Genomic DNA, 18,516 nt, shown 5'->3' with positions numbered 1-18,516 from the left:
CCCTCACCACCCACACAGAGGCCCTGCCCTGCGCTGCCAAGGCAGCAAAGCCAAAGGTGGAAGAGGAGTTACCATCCCCAGAGCTGCACAGCCAGAGAGATGCTCCAGGGATGACAAGTCAAAATTGTGCATGACTCACCCTCCTTCTTTACTGCCATGGAAACTGAATAATGAATCATAAGTGCTTGTTATGCTGTTCAGCTCTTCAGAGGGCCTGGGTGTGTTCGGCTTGCCTAAGCTCGTGCCACAGAAGCAGAACTGAAATGGCCAAAAAACTCCTTGCCATAAGGGAAACTATAAAATATTGGAGTGTCTGAAAACCACATCCCAGGTACTTCTAGAGCAAATGCACCTTAAGTGCGCACAGGTAAAATTCCTAAATCAGTTCCAAACGTAACAATTCCTCCTCCAGACCTACGTTCACTGTAATGACACTGCGACCCTGATAACACTTTCAGACCCAAGAAATTCAGCTACCAAGTGAAGAATACATCACAAACTCACGAATGCTGACACCCTGCCTGTCATGACCAGTGAGATGTTATCCCGTACCAACCTACCAGCACCGAGTCAGCAAGTGAAAATGCAAAGTCCAAAGGAACAGCTCGAGCTGAGAGCAGTAGGATCTGTTTTTGCCTACCTTAAATATCAGATCACGGCTGACATACCTTGCTGACACGCTGAAGATCTGCCGCGATTCCCCTGAAGCTGGCCTTGCTCCTGGAAACAAAGACGCACTGCTACGTGAAGGTGCGATCTCGCAATCCATGATTTCAGGAGAAGAGCTGCTGTGTCAAGCTTTTACACCTCCTTTTGCTCCCAGCCTATCTCCACCTTCGGCATGGACTTCCACATTGACCTACCTGAGTGCGGGGCTCCTGGTGATCTCCTGTTCCAGCAGAAAGCTAACAGACAGCGCTTCCCACTCCGCAGAAGGCAACGTGACTGACCAGCACTGACCCCGGGTCCCAGCTGCCTCAGTTCTGAGGGTGCGATCCACCACAGAAAGGAGAAGCGGTCTGCTATCTGCCCAGCTCCAAGCACCACCTCTCAGGCAGGCCCTCCTTAGAGGTTTGCAGCTCCGACCCGCCCGCTGGATTTCTGAGTGCTGTCCTCTCGTGGCACCGTCCTACCATCTGTGCCGAGGCGAAGGTGTATCCTGGCTCCTGGGGAACTTCCAGCTCCACTGCAGAACCCCAAAGATTCCTAACCCATTTCTGTCTGCTTTACCCATACACAAAATGGGGCCATAACCAGCCACCCAACAACCACTGTCACTAGCTGGAACCACCTGAAGCGTGCCATAAAATCAAAGGAGTAAAGCTTCAGCTAGACCCTGCCCCTGGGAAGAAAGGCTGTTATATGCCCGGAGTGCTGCTAACACAGACGCTGGATGCTGCATCACTGAAGAGCTCATCCTTAGCACCTCTCAGTGCCACGCCAAGCAAGCAATGGTATTTTACAACCATTTGTTACAAGACACCTGAGCAAACTCGGATAACATGTGCGACTTGACCAGACCCAGAGATTTTTTGAGCAAGCTGGAAAACCTGACCCTGAGGGGTGCAGAAACCTCTCCGAAAGGCAGATCTCATACCGTGCCTTCGTGCTCCTGGCCAGACTCATCCCGAGTCCGGTCCTTAGCGGGGCCCCAAATACCGGTGCGTTACCTCTAACCTGTGCTTACAGCTCCTGCTGAAGGATGGGCTAACTTGCAGCAAAATCCCAGGTGCCAGCAAGCCAGGGCTCCCAGCCCAACCCACCCGCTAGCTGCTCAGCTTTTCTGGAGGGACAAAGCGCCCGCGCCCTCTGCCCTGCTCTCAGCTGCACGCAAGCTCTCTCGGTTGTGCCACCTTCAGGAACAAAACTTGCAGCTGCAGCCCCGCAGCTGACACGGCAGTTTGGGGCAGGCTGTTAGCACAAGTCTTTTCTTGCCTGGGCCAAAAGCAAAGGCAGCACCACCAAGCAGCCCCTGCCTCCACTCTGCCTCTGCGTGGCACCACAGGGGGCAGGGCAGAGGGGCAGGAGGCTGCTCGCATGGATGCTGAGCTCGGGGAACCCCCGGTGGGCTGGGGCTTCGTGCTGGGGCCGAGCAGGGTTTCTGTGCCCGTTTTGCTACGTGACTCACGTGCTGCCGTTGCCGCTCCCAGCCCTCGCCTGCCTTGGCTACTGGAACCTCTTCAGGCCCGGGCCAGTCCGTGCAGGACGGTTCCCTACCCCCTGCATCACCTTCCCCCTTTGATGCTCTCGTTCTGGACTGTGAGGGCAGATGCAAGCTACATTAGCCTGTGGCAGCAAGGGGCTGCCGGGCTGTAAGGACGGCCTGCTGCTGGCAGAGGCCGTGGCTGGGAGGCTGCTGGAAGCAGCGGGGTCAGCCATTGCCCCGTGCTCCTGTACAAAGCCGTGGAGAGAAAGGAGCTCCTCTCCCCGCCTGCCCAGCTTGAAAAGCCGCTCGGCGAAGATAAATCAAGGAAGCACCGAACTGGCACCGGCTCAGGTGCAGGCAGCTCTCAGATCTCCTCCCTGATGCTGCTTCCCTCCCAGGCATCACGTCTGAGCTCCTAAGTCTCACGCGGGCTAGGTCAAAGGCAAACCACCAGGGGGAGAGCTGAGGCCAGGCTGGGGCTGGTTGCAGGCTTCCACCTGGACAAAATTCAGGGGGCCAGCAGCAGGTTTTGGTTGGGATTCTCCTACGAAAACCTGTGCATATAGGGAAGGGGGTGACAACGACAACTCACAGCCAAGACAGCTCTTCCTCTGAAGGACGAATCCTTTGCAGTGAGCATTCGCAAGGCCCGGCGCCCTCCAAGCACGAGGTTTTGTGCCATGTAACCACTGATCTGGGTATCCTGCCACCCCCTCGGCCAGCCGCAGTGCCCGCAGGGCAGCGCAGCCACCGCCGTGCCCTCCCTGACTGGCAGCACAGCCTGGGGCTGCTGGACATCTTCCCAGGCTTCTGCCCGCAGAGGCCACTGCTGATCCACCTCAGCGCCTCTTCAAGCAGCACGGGGCTCCAGGAGACAACGTGTGGGCTCCAGAGCTACCCAGCCGGGTTTTTCCTCAAAGCCCCCTTTAAATGGCACGTCCCTACCTCCTCCACAGCCTGCAACCTTCTGCTGAGAGAGGAAATCCGAGCATCTCCCATCCGGCACGTGCCCTCCCGTCCCCCAGACAGACCTCACAGGGACACGCCAGCGGCAGCAAGCTCCGGAAGCAGGACACAGCCACCCAGAGGGTTTGTCGAGACCATCAAATAATAATTTACTGTGATTCAATCTGTGGCTTTGTACAGTTGCCGGGGGTGGGAGGAGGCCAAAGGGAGGAGGGGATGGGGAAAGAAAAAAAAAAAAGTCGTTTGCTGCAGGCCCGGGTGAAGTGCGAGATAGTCCTTGGAGGGGCTGACGCTCCCCCCGTCCTCTTCCTCCTCCTCCTCTTCCTCTCCCCCTGTACTCCTCCCCCGGATCCGATTGTTTCTTCCTTCGCTTCACCTTTCCTGGTGCTCTGCACAGGGGAAACCTCTCCAGGTCGCGGTCCAGTCAGCTGAAACGAGAAGAGGGAGGACGCTCATTAGTACCCGCTGGCTCTCGGAAGCCACAGCAGCCCTTCCCACTGCCACCCCTCGCCTTTTGGGACAGCCCTGCTAGCGCCCACGGAGGGAAAGCCAAGGGCTAGGCAGGTCTTGGAAGCCTGAACCTGGCCAGGCAAGGCTTCTGCACGTGTGCCGAAGGGAACAAATGCTCCGTGGAGCAGCGGGTGAGGCTCAGGGGGCTCACCAAACCCTCTGCCCTGCGGTGACCTCCTCCTCCTTCCTCCAGGGAAGAGGGGAACCACGAGGCGAGTCCACAGCAGGGCAAGGAGCCAAACCTCTGAGCTCCCCGGCCACACACGCAGCCTCTCCTCTCGTGTCCCGATGTTCCTCCTCCTCCTCTGCTCTTGTCCTCAGCTGGCCACCGCGGCTAATGCACGCTGGCGTGCCCAGTGTCCGGTTTGTGACGCTGGAACCACCTCCTGGGGCTGCACTGCCCGGAGAAAAGGACCGTGCCTAGTCCTGTAGGGCAGCAGCCACGGCAGCAAAACGTTCTCCTTCCACTCCTCTAGTCTCAAGCCTCCCCTCCTGCCTGCCGTGGGGGAGCTGCCACGGGTTGTGCAATTCACGGAGGCATCTCAGGATGCCTCTGCATCTCCGCGGGGGCTGTATGTGCATCGCAGTGCTGCCCAGACAGGCCCTGCTCCTCCGCCCCGCTGCAAGCAGCCCATGCAGAAGACGTGGGTGACACAGGGCAATCTGTTCACAGAGGGAACCGGAGGGGAAAACCCTCCTGGCCGCGGCCAGCCCATCTTTTTGAAGCCAAGGCCGGTCACCAGCAGTCCCCGCAGGAGGGGGCGGCTGCCTCAGCCCAGCCCGCGCGTCCCCACGTGCTGTCAGCCGCGAGCCAGAGCAGGAAACGAGCCCCGCGCTCACATCCCCATCCGGAGGAAGCGCCGCTGAACATCTGGAGGGGCCGAACATCTGGAAAGCTCTCAGCAGCCAGGAGGGCGCTAGGCACGGCGCACGGCTCAGCCCCCGGGGCCCGCGCGCTGCTCGGCGGGGAGCGGAGGGGTGGGGTGCTCGGCTGGGCTCTTGCTCATAGGAAGCAAACGCTGCCAGCGATGGGTTTTTTTTTAGGGGGGGGAAGAGCTCTGCTGAGCTGGCGGCCTTTGCCTCAAAAAGCAAGGGAGGGAAACCAGCTGCCCACCTCCACCTCCAGCTGGAGCCTCCGAGCACAGTCGCTGCTGTAACGCTGCCTTTCTCTGTAGAGCTGTGTGAAGGGATGAAGGGGCAGGCGGGGCGTCTGGGAGACCCCCCAGGAGACATCACACCAAGAGCAATGGGCGTGCAGGCTTTTCTCCTAATCCCCAGCCCTAGGGACACAGTCTCTAGGTGTCCCTTACATGTGCATTTCCCTGGGGCACTCAGCCCCGTTGCCTCTCCCCCCTTCCGCTACAGAATTCTGCTATCCAGCAGGACTGCAGTGACTTAAATACATTCATCACTTTAAAAAAAAAACAAGGAAAGAAAAGAAAAATAGGCAAGCAGATATAGACAATCTGAACAACTCCTTTTGGCTCCAGCACGCACCATTTGTAGAAGCAAAACAGCCCCCTTACGGCTAATTCTCGGCATTGCATCAGCTTCACATATCCCTGGGGATATACCTAAGGGGAAAACTCTTCTGAGGAACAGAGGCCTTTCAGAGTCAGATGCTCTGCCTCTGAAATCTACCTGACTTTATTCAGATGCTCTGAAGCCTCAGGACAATGCGATTTATGCATTAGGAGGCGATGTGCTCACGCAGTTCCTCATCTAAGCAATTACAGGGTCAGCCTGGTGAACACGCATCCCTCCGCTGTCAGAGGGTCAGCATGGGAAGGAGCTTTCCTGGGGAAAGCATGACAAAAACATGTCTTTTTTTTTTTTTCAGTGTTCTGTAGAATTTTGTTCTGCTGAATGTGGGGAAAAAATAAACAACCCTTTCCTCCCACACATTTCCTCAGGAAAGTGGGAAGTTTTGACTTACCTATGTTTTGACAGAAGATGCTATTTCAGTCAGAAATCTCTTGAATTAAGAAATAGCCACCGCTGAAATTGTTTCCGACGCATCTGTTCGCAGGCAAGTACCCCTGCCCCGCTTCCTACGTGCCCCGCTGCCCCCCGTCCCCGCTCGCGGCACTCACCGCAGTCACGAGACGACACATTTACAGTTCATGCAGCCAGGGCCGCTCTCGTCGGGCGGATTCAGCTTGCGCAGTTTGTGCTGCCGGATCTCCCGCACTAAGGTGTAGAAGGCATCCTCGACGCCCTGCAGGAAACACACGTGGCTTGTGGCAGCTGCCCGCTCTGAGAGGGAGAAGGGCTGGGCCTGCCCGCCAGCGAGGAGCCCCCGCGCTGCCTCCAAGCGGCGAGGATTGCCGAGCTGGAGGCGTGAGACCAAGCCAAGAGGACAAAGAGGAATCCTAGCACGGCCCCCAAACGGTGAGCAAGACTGAGTGAGCGACAGCACGGCTGAGGATTCCTGGTGACTAAGCAGCTTTCGGCAGCCTGAGCAAGGCCTGCCATCCAGGAGGAAAGCCCCTGCTCGATGACTGAAGGTGACGGCCGCCCCTCTGCCACCTCTGTGCTCTGGCTGCCTGCAGAGCAAACAGCTGGGGAGGCTGGAAAAACACCGTGCTGCTTCACGGCTGCTGCCTGGGCTGCCATGGGGTTCCCCTGGCTCTGCAACGTGTCTGAGCCTCCTCCCAGCAGAAACTGGGCCATCCCATGGGCTCGGACCAACACAGACCCTATCCGCCAGAGCTCCTGATACTGCAGCAGCACGAAGGCATTCAGAGGCCGACTCGTGAGCTTACGTAGCAAAGTCATCTTCCCTTCGCTGCTGCCTGAGCACCAATCTTCTCCAGATTGGAAGCGTGAGCCCTGATGGGGAGGGGAACATCCTGATGGAGCATTTAGCCTCGGGGAAGAAGCTAACGCCAGCGGATCTGTCTGCAAGGCATGCAGAGACCAAGCACACAGCTCTGCACTGCCAGGGTTTGTCCTGCTGGGGCACCCCGAGACAGAGGCAGCAGCCTGGGGATGGGCTGGGGATCCTGCCACGAGAATTTATTTCCCCGGTGCCATCACTGAACAGGCTCCTCGGGCCATCAATCACAGCTTGCATACAAGGCAAGGCCGCAGCCGATTCGGGAGCTTTCCAGCAGCTCCATTCCCAGCATCTCAGCGGCAGTAAATCAGCGCCCATGCTGGCTTGCTCTAATTCACGCTCCCTTCCCTGCTTGCCGCCACTTCGGAGCTGTCAGAGAGACTTACGGCACGCCGGATAACGAGCAGCTGGAGCGCTGCTTGCCCGACAGCCCGAGCACACAGCCCTGTCATCGCAGCCGTGCGTCAGTCCTGCCCGTGTCCGTCAGGGAGGCTGCTGGCAGAGCCACGCCACCTCCCGCTGCCCCTTCGCACGCGAGGCAGGGCAGCTGGAGGGAAGGCTCATCCCTCTGCCAGTGGAGGCGACTGTTGTAGTCCCAGCGAAGCTACAAACACCCAGAAGAGGGGGTGAGAGGGAAAGGGTTTACGACTTGACCAGCTGGCGTTGCTGCTACTCACAGGCTGCAGGCAGAAAGCAACCCCGGATGTGGATCCGGCTCTCCGGGGTTATAGGAAGAAAGAGGGGAAAGGGAAGGAAAGGGAAGATTTTGGCAGGGGGCACTGGTCTGTGTGTTAACTGCTCCTCCTCCTACCTGTCTGGTTTTGGCCGACGTTTCTATGTAGGGGATCCCGTAACTCCGGGCCAGGTCCTGTGCTTGCCGCGTCTCCACTGTCCGGGCTGGCAGGTCACATTTGTTCCCCACCAGCACCATGGGGACATCATCTGAGTCCTTCACCCTCTTGATCTGCTCCCTGCAACAGTAAGAGATGCTGAAGTGAAGGGAGAAAAGGCTCCAGAGCGCTCCCCACCAGCACGGAGGAAAGGTCGCTTCTTCCTCAAGCTGTGCTTCCCTGCTGCAGCATGCCTTGGGCAGGGCTTTCGGGAGGACGAACGTGACCGTAGCATGTAAGCAAGTAAACAGCAGCAAAATAGTCGGGCAGTTTGGGAAATGGAAACTAAACATGCTTCTGCTCTTCAAATGCAACCGTTAAAAAATTCAGCTTGAAATTATGGCAATCGATATCAAGACAAAAGCTTACCACATCCTCCCAGCACGGCGTGAACTAAATAAAAACGAACACCTAAGCAGCTACCTGGATGCTTCCAGCGTTTTAGATCGAGTAATCTTCCTGAATGGGTAAAAGTCACCAGAAAAACCACCTGCAACCAGAGTTTGCTGAGCCGATGAGCCTGCATTTGGCAGCTGTAGGCTTTTCCGCAGATGCACAGACAGGATTTGCTTCGTTTCAGCTTAGTTCAGTTCACTCAAAGTTGAGGAACCAACTGGGAACCAAAAATGCAGTAATGCTTGCTTCTCCATTCCAACCCCTGATTTAAAACTAGGTGGGCGAGGACGAGATCTACTACTTCTAAAATCCTAAAGGCCATTATGACCACAAACAATCCACTCAATTCCCTCATGACAGATAATAACTTCCTTTGTTTAATAAATCATTTAACTTGGGATGCAAAACAGCTTTTTTTTTTTTTTTTGCTCACGCATCCAGGACAATTAACGTGGTTTTATTTAAAGTAATAAAAGCATTTTTTTTAAATGCTGCTTTCTGCATCTTATTTGAATTCAAAATCCCCATCCAAAAGTAGCTGGACATGCACCACACGCCAAAAAAAAAAATTAAAAAATCAATCATCTTTTTTTAATATAGTAGAACACAGAAATGAAGCCTGAATATATGTCAGATATGCCATAAAGCCACTTAAATGCTCGATGTAACATCCTGATCAGCAGACCCGAGCACTAAATCTAGTGCACAGGCTACACTTAGCTGAAAAGAGATACCTCCTAATGGGTCTTAACCAGGGAGAACGAGCATTTCTCTGGGGAAAATTATTTTAAAAGTGCAAATGCAAAGAGCACATGCGAAACGAGATTAAAGCCAGTGATTTACATCATGATTAAAACCCGGGCTTGAAACCAAGCCATCCTGTGAGTGATTCATAGGCACCAGCACAAGGCAGTGGGATGAACGCTACCGAATCCCTCAGGTGCTTTAGGAAAATCCCATCCTTTGTCCTACGGTTCAGCTAAACCGAGCCAAATTAGCCTGCCATATATAGAGTTAGTGCCGTGAACACGCCTGTTAGCTGGAGCCATCTCACCGGCTCCGACCACAGAGCGAGGAAGGGCTGTGCCTGCCCTGGGAGCTACAGGGTTAGCTGGGAGCCACGTTCGCAGCACAACTGCTGCTCAGCAGCTGCCCGGGGGCACCCCAACGCCCGATCCCGCTAGGACCCCCTTCTGTGTGGAGGGCGACCCGCTGAGTACAGCCCCTGGCCCCCAGGGTCGGTCTGCTGCCTCCCCTCTCCTGGATGGCTCATCAGGATCACCACTCGGGGTTTCCAGAGACATGACTCTTTTGGTTTTCCCCGTAAAACCATCTGGGCTGCTCCTGGCAGCGGGCAGGGCTGTGCCGGGCCAGCCCCGGTGGCAGGGAGCTGGGCACGGGCAGGAGAGGAGGAAACTGGCATGAGTCACTTCCTACCCTGCTCTCAAAAGCCCCTTGCTGGCTGGCGAGCCATCTCTTGCATCCTCCGCAAACACCTCCTGTCCCAGACAAGTCCTCAAAAAGGCCTAAGCTCCTCCTCCAGCTCCTCTCCCAGCTCCCCGCACAGCAGAAGTTGCTGAGATCGATTCCACTAACAAAGCAATTCCATTAATTAGGGAGGGGGAGGGAGGGGGTCGTGAAGGATCAGCTCTCCCTTTAGTTACCATAAACACTTAAACATTGCATTAGCGAGTCCCCAAAGGCCACGAGCAATCCCTTCGGATGGGTTTTATTGGAGGCACTGACATTAGCCGTCTGCTCCCTCTGTTCCCTGGGGAACGGCCACTCGAGCTAATTGCCTGTGCTGGCAGCCAGCGCCTCCGCCGCGGGGCCTGACGCGAAAGGGAGGGCAGGACGGTGCCGGGACGGGGCCTCCCCGCGGCGCTCACCTGTACTGGTGGATATCCTCGAAGGACTTGGTGTTGTTAATGGCGAAGACGCAGAGGAATCCCTCCCCCGTCCTCATGTACTGGTCTCGCATGGCGCTGTACTCCTCTTGCCCCGCTGTGTCCAAGATGTCTAGCAAACAGGTCTCTCCATCGATGACCACTTGCTTTCTGTAGGAATCCTGCCAGGGGACGGAGAGAGAGTCAGCGTTATGGGAGAGCACGCAACAGGAGGATGGCCCCTGCCACCCCTCGGCCTGGTTTAGCTGCCGTTAAAAACGGACTCGAGGGAGGGAAAGGGAGAAGGGGGAAAAAAAGGGAATAACACATGAATAAAGGGAGCAGCTGAGCAGGTTCCCCCTCCTCTGGCAGAAGCACGGAGAACACAGCCCCTGGCCTGCTCCTCCCAGCCCTGTCTCTGGCAGACAAGGGGCAGCTTTGTCACTGCCACACTGGCATTGATTATTTTCCTAACTTTACTTAGGCCTGGCTAATCCCTGCCACCTCCATTCCAGGTGGTGAGTCCCATACATTGCTGCTGAAAGGGGACACGCACAAGCAGAGGCTCCTGGCCGCCAGGCTTTCCTTCCAGCAGCTGGGATATTCGGGGCTGGGAGGTGTTTAACCCAGCTGGGCACCCGGCATCCCTGACACGGATCAGGCACCAGAGGCAATCGCCACCAGTGAGGCTGCAAAGCGATGGCGAACCTGGTGCTGTCGTGCAAACGTGAAAAAATAAATAAATGAGGCCGCGAGGAGGGTGTTTCCCACAACCAGCCCCTGCCCAGGGGGGCTCTGGGGAAGGTACGGAGCACCCAGGCCCTTTGAAGCTGTGCGTTTTCCCTGTGGAGGAGACGATTACAACTTATCGCACGTGGGAGAAGCCCTGGAAATCACCAAGAGCGTTCTCCCAGGGTCTCCCTCCAAAGGTCTGACTTTCAACACGGGCTCCTCGGAAGCACTGCTGCCTCCTACCACACCTCCCTATCCCGAGGACCCTGCTGGGGTAGCCCGGGGGTGTCTCTGACAGCCCTGCCCCGCACCCAGCACATTGTCTCGACTCTCGGCCACAGGAGGAGGCCAAAAAGCGTGAAAAACACGCAGGTGGGGGGGCTGTGACAGCGCGATTACAGAGCTCTGCCTTCTGCAGCCGCTTGCGGCGGCTACGGTTTCGGCTTAAAACTAATTCAAACGTCTGCTGCTCTTCCAGCGACCACAACAATGTTATCAGATGAGCTCTGCCCCTGAAAAATAGGCCTGCAGACAAAGAGCAGACACAGCAAAGGTCACCGGCGGGACCGGCAACGGTGCGGAAAGGGAACGAGGCCAGCACGGACTCCACCCTTCTGTCCGCTACACCAGCAGCAGCTACGGGGCCTAAGGAGGCCTTGCTTCACCTCGCAGACAGAGCCACGGCATCGGGCCCGCGGCCTTTGCGGCGGCTCCTCCTGACAAGCAGAGGGTGGCCGAGGCAGGGCTGCAGAGCCCTTGAGCTGGGACCACGTTTTCCGTGGCTGTTATCCCCGTCCTTTGCTTCTACCTGCGCAGGGAACCGTGGCGGCGCTAGGATCGGGGAGCTCACAGTGCAATTTTCATTAGCCTGTCTGTAATTAAACACCATCTCTGCTCCCATTTACAGCCTCCTCGGAGCAGGGCGGCACTGGGGAGGGCAGACGGTGCGTGTTTGTCTGCTCTCACACACGTCCTCCAGAGCTCCCTCCCAGCCCAGCGCCCTGGCTTGCAGCCAGAGGACAAGTCCCTCAGTGCACGACATTAACAGCGAGCAACATCCCGCATGGCACCCTGTCCCGCACGGCACCCCGTCCCACACGGCACCCCATCCCATATGGCACCCTATCCCACAAGGCACCCCGTCCCACACGGCACCCCATCCCACACGGCACCCCATCCCATATGGCACCCCATCCCACACGGCACCCCGTCCCGCACGGCACCCCGTCCCGCACGGCACCCCGTCCCATACAGCACCCCGTCCCATACAGCACCCCGTCCCACACGGCACCCCGTCCCGCACGGCGCAGCCCCTCTGTGCAGCGTGGATGCTGACAGCCCGCAGCTCCCCATCCTCAGCCTCAGCGCGGCCCCTGATGTCTTACCCCATCTTCTCGCACAACTGACACGGGCCGGACTGCCCAGCTGGAACAAGACGTGCCGGGTGACAGAAACAAACCCTGCCGTCCCCCCTGGACAGCAAGCAGCAGCTCTGGGCTCTGACCTGGGATCCCAGACAGGTTCTCCTCCAGCAGGTGGAAGGACCAGCTTAAGTGATCCCGGCTCTCCGGCGGCGTTCACGCACGAGCCAGGAATTGCAGGCACTTGGAAGAGGATGCTTGGGGCCGCCCGCAGGAGCAGGGACACAGCCGGGACATCGCCGGTGCCGACCCCGCTGTCCCCGTGGCTGCAGCGCAGCAGAAGGACCCCACCAAGCTGGGTGCCCAGCACCCCGTGTGTGTTAAACGCTACGGTCAGGTTACAACCTGAGGCTAAGGGAGTGCTGACTGCTAAAAGCTGCGAGGCAAATGGAAGGGTTTCTCAACAGTCTGGCTTTTTACTCCATCCCCGCTCGCACGCTGTGGGATGCTGCCAGCTGCAGACCCGGGGCTGAACAGCCGTTTCATCAGTGCCCCTGGTTCCTGAGAGACGAGCAGCCCTGCCTGCTGCTTCTCCTCTTCCCAGCCCTCCTGCTCCCTGCGGGCTGAGTCCCCAGGGCCTCAGCGAGCTGAGGTGGAGCTGAGCGCGCTGGGGATGCAGGCACGCAGCCGGGGTCTCTGCCCCCCGCCTGGTTCCCCGGCCAGGGCACCAAGCACGCACCCCTGCTCACAGCGACCCGTCAAGGGGTTTATTTAAGCAACCCACACTTGGCTGCACGCTCATGTACTCTTCTTCTCTCAAGCTGCCCGTTTCAGTGCTGCCGTGCTGCTCGTTAGCCAGCTGAACGGGCAGAGTCAGCTCCTGGGCGCACTCCAAAGCAGCTTAGTCACGGCGGGACGGTTTGTTGGGCACCTTCAGATCAGCAGCAGGTAGCTAACCCTGTGCATCCCGAATCCCCATAAAACAAAGTGTGAGTAACAGGAGCCGCCATGGGTTGAATAAGACGGCTGGGGGGCTGCAGGGCACTTCTCGCTGTACAGACAACCGCACAGGAAGGCAGGGCTGGCCACGTCCCACCCTCCTGCGGAGGGGTCCAGCCCTTGGAGGCCAGCACCGTAAATCCATGGCAGGAGGGAGGAGGGAGCACCAAAACCCGAAATCACCTGCAGTAGTCACAGACAGGAAAATAAAACAGCTCTCTTGCCTGCGTAGAAGTTGGAGATGGGGAAGAAGGCAACGGGGTCTGTATGCAAGGTGCAGCACTGAGACTCTGGAGCCCTAAATTAAATTCCAGGCTCTGCTACGGACCTTCTAGGTGACCTTGGCCAAATGATGTAATAGCACGTGTTATTAAGTGCTCTTTCTCCTTCCCATCTGTAGGATAAGACTGTTCCTGCCTTTATACCGAGCGCTGTCTCTTGTTTGTTTAAGTTGTGAGCTCTTCAGGGTGGGGACTGCACATACAACACCTACCAGAATAGCTTTCTGACCTCAGCTGGGACCTTTTAGGCTCTATGATAATAATAATAATAACTGCGGTAACCACAGCTGTATTTAGACACATCTGGTGGAGAATCCTCCAGGACTGCAGACAGGGAGGTTATTGTCTGAGAGGCGTGACCGAGCTGTGATTTGCATTCCCAGGGTGGACCTGCTCCTCCTGCCAGCAGCGGCACCACGAGCACGGTCCTGCCCAAACCTCCCCCAGACCAAGGTGTAAATCATACGGCGGGTAATCAGCATCTTGCGAGCAGCAGGGATGCAGTGAAAACAGCTGGAGGAGGGGCTGGTTTTAAAAGGTTAAAAAATAAATAAATTGTTGTTTACACTTGAAATGCAGAAAAGTGGATTTTGAGTACTGAACCTCTCCTGCACAGGTACTTGGCTGCCCCTCAGGTGGGGTACTGAGCGTGACAGACCAGGCTCGACAGACAGATCCCCGCTGACTCCAGACAAGTACATTCATCTTTTGGACGTTCATCGTTTGCTCCCCGTAACGGAGAACGAGCAGCAATGGGCCTTGCAGCACACCCCAGCTCTCCGCCTCCCACTGGAGGATGAACTCGCTGGGCTCTGAAGGAGGACAAAAGCCCAGAGCTCAGCGCTCAAGACAGAGGAGCACCCTGTTTTGTCTCTCCCTGGGCTGTTTCACGGAGCCTGCAAGCTGCAGAAAAGAACCGCAGTGTCATTTTTCCTACTGCAGAGCAGATCTATAACCATGTATTAGGCAGCCCGAAGAAAATCACTGAGCTCCCTGCTCTGCAGAGATGTGGGGATCTCTTAAAAAAAATATCATCAGTCTTCAGCTCTGCTTGGGCTCCTGACCCCACGCTGCTTCGCCTGCCTCACCCAAACAGCAGGACGAGCTCTGACAAAAGCCATTTCACCGGAAAAATCTCAGAACGTCCTGCATGGGAAGTCAGTATCTTCACTTTGATTTCACGGAAAGAGAAATGGAAGCACGGGCACAAAATGGCTCATCGGTCCCAAACCTTTAACCCCTCCCTAGGCGGCGGCGGCGGCAAGGAGGAGTTTTGTGCCGCCTCTCCTGGCTCTGCCTGCTCCTGCTGCATCCCTCGCTGCCTCTCTCCAGCAGACGCTGCTGTCCCTCCTCAGGAGGCACACGTCGGTCGCCGTGACCTCCAAACGCACAGGCAGCAGCTGAGAAGGGCTTTGCAAAGCAGAGGACCGTCCCTGCTCGAGTTCAGACTCGAGTCCAAGTCGATCACGGGGTTTGCGGCGAAGTGGCAAAGAGCACTAGGAAAACACGCAGGCGGCGCCGCTTACCTCTATCGTGGGGTCATACTCATCGACGAAATGGTTCTGGATGAGCTGTATCGTCAGCGCGCTCTTCCCCACGCCACCAGCTCCCACCACCACCAGCTTGTACTCGGTCATCTTCCAGCCGACCCCAGCTCAGGACCTCCAGGAGCACCCCGACCTGCAAGGAGAAACACGGCCACCACGTCAGGAGAGCAGGGGGCACAGATCAGAGGCTGGGAAAGGCAGAGAGGCTGGGGATGCATGCGCTCTTCACGGGGATCTGCAATAGCCATGCAATTCTCGCTGCACAGTATTCTCCAGCACTGCCCTGGCCTCTCCTCCCAAGCTCGCAGACATACCACCCTGCTAAACACGGCCAGAAATGGGGAAAACGTGGGATGAACCAAGGGTCAAGGACTTTTTTCGTTCTCCCCATCCGGCACTCCAACCACCCTGGAAATCTGGCCAGAAAAAACACGACATTTGTTTCGTTATGTCACGCCGTGCCGTGCCTCCGGGATCCGCTGCCTTTTATGATCCGATTCTCTGGGGTCCCAGACATGAGATGACCTCACCTAAAACACAAGGCTTGGTCTACAGTTACAGCGAGGAACTGCAGCATCCAGAGCTCTTTAACCTAATACCCTCCCCGAGTAATGAAGGCTACTTTAAAACGGGGAAAGGAATCAATCAAAGTGAACACAAAAACATGCCCAACGCCTAACCCTTGATGCTCTGCAATCCTTCAGCCTGACAGTCCGCATGTGAACTTGTGAGCGGCGCTAGGTAAGGGAATATAGAAGATGGAATAAGGGAATACAGAAGGCTGGCAGAGACCACAGGGAGAAGGATGCTACCAGGGAAAGCACTAATTGGGAAGGCTCGTTACAGCCGGTAGGAGCGAGCCGAACTCGGGCAGCGATGCGGACTTGCCATTACCCTTCGGCGGGGGAAAATTCCCCCCCTCCCTTAAATTTCTGCTCCCCTCCTACTGAGAAAGAGGAACCTCAGCTCGGCGCTTCCGGCAGGACGATTACGAAACCCCGAAGGTTTAAATAGCAACCTCGCTGGGCTGCGAGCCCTGCCTGCTGAGAGCCACTCCAGGGCCAGGCACCACTGCACGCGCAGCCCCTCCGGTCGTTTGCCATCCCGCAGGCATTGCTCGCACACCGCCAGCCCGCTTCTCCCAAGGGCGAGGGCTGCTCGTGCCTCCTGGTGTGCTTTGCAAGCTCTGCAAGCCAGCTTAGCGCCCAGGTGGAGAGCGGGACGCTGCCCGGGCAGTACTCCAGGCGTTCCCCAAAAGCCCGGTGCTGCGATCACCCCCAGTTACAAAGGGATGCATCCCGGATTGCAAAAGAAACAATGAACAATGACCTTTTGCTTTTGGAAACCCCCAGCTTTCGGCAAGGCTGTGAGGAGCAGGAATCCCAGCAGTTCACAACCCACGAGACAGATTTGAAGACCACCCGTAGAAGAGCATTAAGCCAGAGTCACCATTCCTGGCCGCCTCCGGACATTCTGTGGGCAAGGCGAACAACCGGGACGGGGCACGGCATATGGAGCACTGCAAAAGCGCCCAGAGTGAGGCCAAACACTCGTCTCCAAGCTCTGGTAGCCCGGCGTTTGCTATCTCGCAACGTGCTGATACCGGCAGAAGCTGCCACCTCCCCTGCGAAGACGAGGGAGGGTTTTTTGGTGAGGAGGCTGGTAGCCGGCGTACCAGCAGCGGCCACCCTGCACCCAGCCCCTGTCCGCATCTGCTGGATTTGCTAACGCAGCAGAGATCTCATCTAAAGTAGGCCAGAACTTTCTGACTTCAGTCCCCATCTGACTGCAACCTTAAACCACTCAGACAGCTCGATCACCCGCCCGGGCTGGGAGCAGTCAGAGCCAGCCGCCTCTCGCCGGAGCCCTTTTCTTAGCTGCTGGCTCAGCAGCAGGAAGACAAACAAAGAGCGTGTCCTTCTCAGCACCCGGCATCGCGGGGAAAAGCAAGGAAACGGCTGCAAAAGAGCAAGCACAACCGTGATGCAAAGCAGGACCTCTGGCGTTTGTGGCTTTCCCAAAAGGGGGAGGCAGGGAAGAGAAGCGCGGGGGCTTCTGCCGGGGAGACGGTAACAGACACGCCGGGTTACCGCGCTCCAGCACAGGGATTTGCTGGATGGAGGTGTACAGCCTGACGATTGTTGTGAAAACCTTTCCTGGTGTGAGAATTTCCAACGGAGGAAAAACAAGAGTTTGAGTTTCTCAGCAGCTAGTGCAGAGCCCAGACAGAGCTGACCAAAAAGAAAACAGAAAAGCACAGCTTCCCAGTCCTACACCACGCGGGAACAGCGGTCTGAAAGGCTGAGCTGGGTCGCTGCCTGGTGTTTTCCCCACCAAACAAAATTTATCACCTCCGCAGCACCCAGCATCCTTCCCGAGAGCTGGATCCCCAGCAAGCCGCCCAGGGCAGCGGGACAAAGAGCTGAGCAAGACGCCAAGGACGGGAGCCGTTCAGGAGCGCACCGCCTGGGAAGAGGGCTGGGATCTTAGTGCCAAACCAACGGCCCTAGCGTGGAGCTGGAGCTGCTGCTGCATTTCCTGACCTCGTGGATTTTCTCCCAGAGAGAGAGGGCTCCTGGCTCCCATTCAAGCTGTCTAGGAAAGCCCAGCCGAGCGCTTCCGCCTGGCAGCAGCAGCTGCTCCCAGCCCGCTAGCCCCCGAGTCCTCCTCCGTGGATTTCACATTTCCACGATGGAAGTTTCACAAACGCTGTTCACTGCTGAACGTTTACACTCTACCTGTCGACCGGGAGCATGTTTTAATGCACCCAAAAACAGCTCCACCTCTGCAAATGTCTTTGAATAGGTCTCAGCCTGAGTGCCCCGTCCCCGAGAACTGAGGAACCTTTCGATCGCCAATGCCGCAGTGTTTGAATTTAGCTCCCTCTGGCAAAGCTTCCTAGCAGGCGGAACAGTCTCAAGTCCTCCACCAAAACAAGGCTCATCTCAGCCTGTCACCAGCAGCCCACCACGCCTGCAATTCGGGAATCCTGTCTGATGACTTGACACGTTGACAAGGCAAACCTTGCTGCCTGCACTCCTCCACCTGCTCAGGCACAACAGTGCCACCAGTGTCCCAAAACACAGCCTCCAAACGGCCTGAACGAACCCCTCCAGGAGCACGAAATGCCACCTTGCGTTTTCACTTGAGGGTCAAAATGCTGTCGTTCTCGGTGGCCTGCCCAGCCTGAAAGAGGTTAGGGAAAGGAGGCTGGCAAGCTGCTGCTGTGGTATGAATCACAGCCCATCCGATGCTTCATTTTCATTTACTTGCTGCTTTTTTTTACATTAACAAAGAAGTGAGCTGCAAATCTAACACAATGTGCTTGGCTGCTGGCTTCGTATCTGCAAACTCAGACGATGCAGCCTGCGGGACAAGAAGAGAGAGAGGGGTGCCAGAGGTGTAAGGAAAGTTGCAAATGGTGGCCCTGCTTTGGAGAAGCAGCTTGGACGTAATAAATGTCTTGCATTAGAAAAAAAAAAAGGCAGTCTAAGAGGAACAGAATGACTTCTTCCATCCTCTGCAAGCTCTTTAAGACCTGAAGGAACAGGCAGCCTGTCCCAAGAGACTGAGCACAAAAATATTGCTCCAGAGGAGAAAAGGGATAAGGAATGACATCACGTAGGAGGCTCAAAGCACAGGCAGACATTCAAGGGGATGCAGGAAACCTTGGAGGGAGAAGAGCAGAAAGCTGCAGGCAGGTTCAAGTCAGAGGCAAGCCTGAAAGAGAGGGATTGTCTCTGCAGCACATTCGTAAGCCCCAGCACCAAGGTGCAAGCCATGGCTTTGCATGAGGTCTTCAACAGGCACGGACGAGTCTTGGCTCTGGACACAGTTTTAGTTAGAGCACCTCTGGCAACAGATCGCCTCTGCCAGAGACTACCCTCTGTTGGAAATTCTCACACCAGGAAATTAAATCCCTGCTTTTTCCCTTGCCATCGTGCCACCAGGCAGCGCAGGGCC

The 18,516-nt window shown here is 56.7% G+C and overlaps 1 protein-coding gene across 2 annotated transcripts in view; it reads right to left on the bottom strand.

Annotated features, from left to right (window-relative positions):
* Nucleotides 1-3,236: 3,236 nt before the first annotated feature.
* Nucleotides 3,237-18,516, bottom strand: part of HRAS (HRas proto-oncogene, GTPase) — a 39,871-nt gene continuing 24,591 nt past the window's right edge. For both annotated transcript variants that reach the window (XM_048058713.2, XM_048058712.2), the window contains exons 2-6: nucleotides 14,533-14,686; nucleotides 9,637-9,815; nucleotides 7,273-7,432; nucleotides 5,716-5,840; nucleotides 3,237-3,540 (exon numbers count right to left, since the gene is read on the bottom strand). In XM_048058713.2, coding sequence (XP_047914670.1) covers nucleotides 5,721-5,840; nucleotides 7,273-7,432; nucleotides 9,637-9,815; nucleotides 14,533-14,643 — 570 coding nt within the window. In that variant the 5' untranslated portion in view covers nucleotides 14,644-14,686 and the 3' untranslated portion in view covers nucleotides 3,237-3,540; nucleotides 5,716-5,720. The remainder of the gene's footprint in view (nucleotides 3,541-5,715; nucleotides 5,841-7,272; nucleotides 7,433-9,636; nucleotides 9,816-14,532; nucleotides 14,687-18,516) is intronic.

This window comes from Anser cygnoides, chromosome 5 (genome assembly GCF_040182565.1).
Source record: "Anser cygnoides isolate HZ-2024a breed goose chromosome 5, Taihu_goose_T2T_genome, whole genome shotgun sequence".
In the NCBI taxonomy this organism is placed as follows: domain Eukaryota; kingdom Metazoa; phylum Chordata; class Aves; order Anseriformes; family Anatidae; genus Anser; species Anser cygnoides.
Note: the sequence above shows the minus strand (reverse complement) of the source record. Positions and strands in the feature narration are given on the sequence as shown.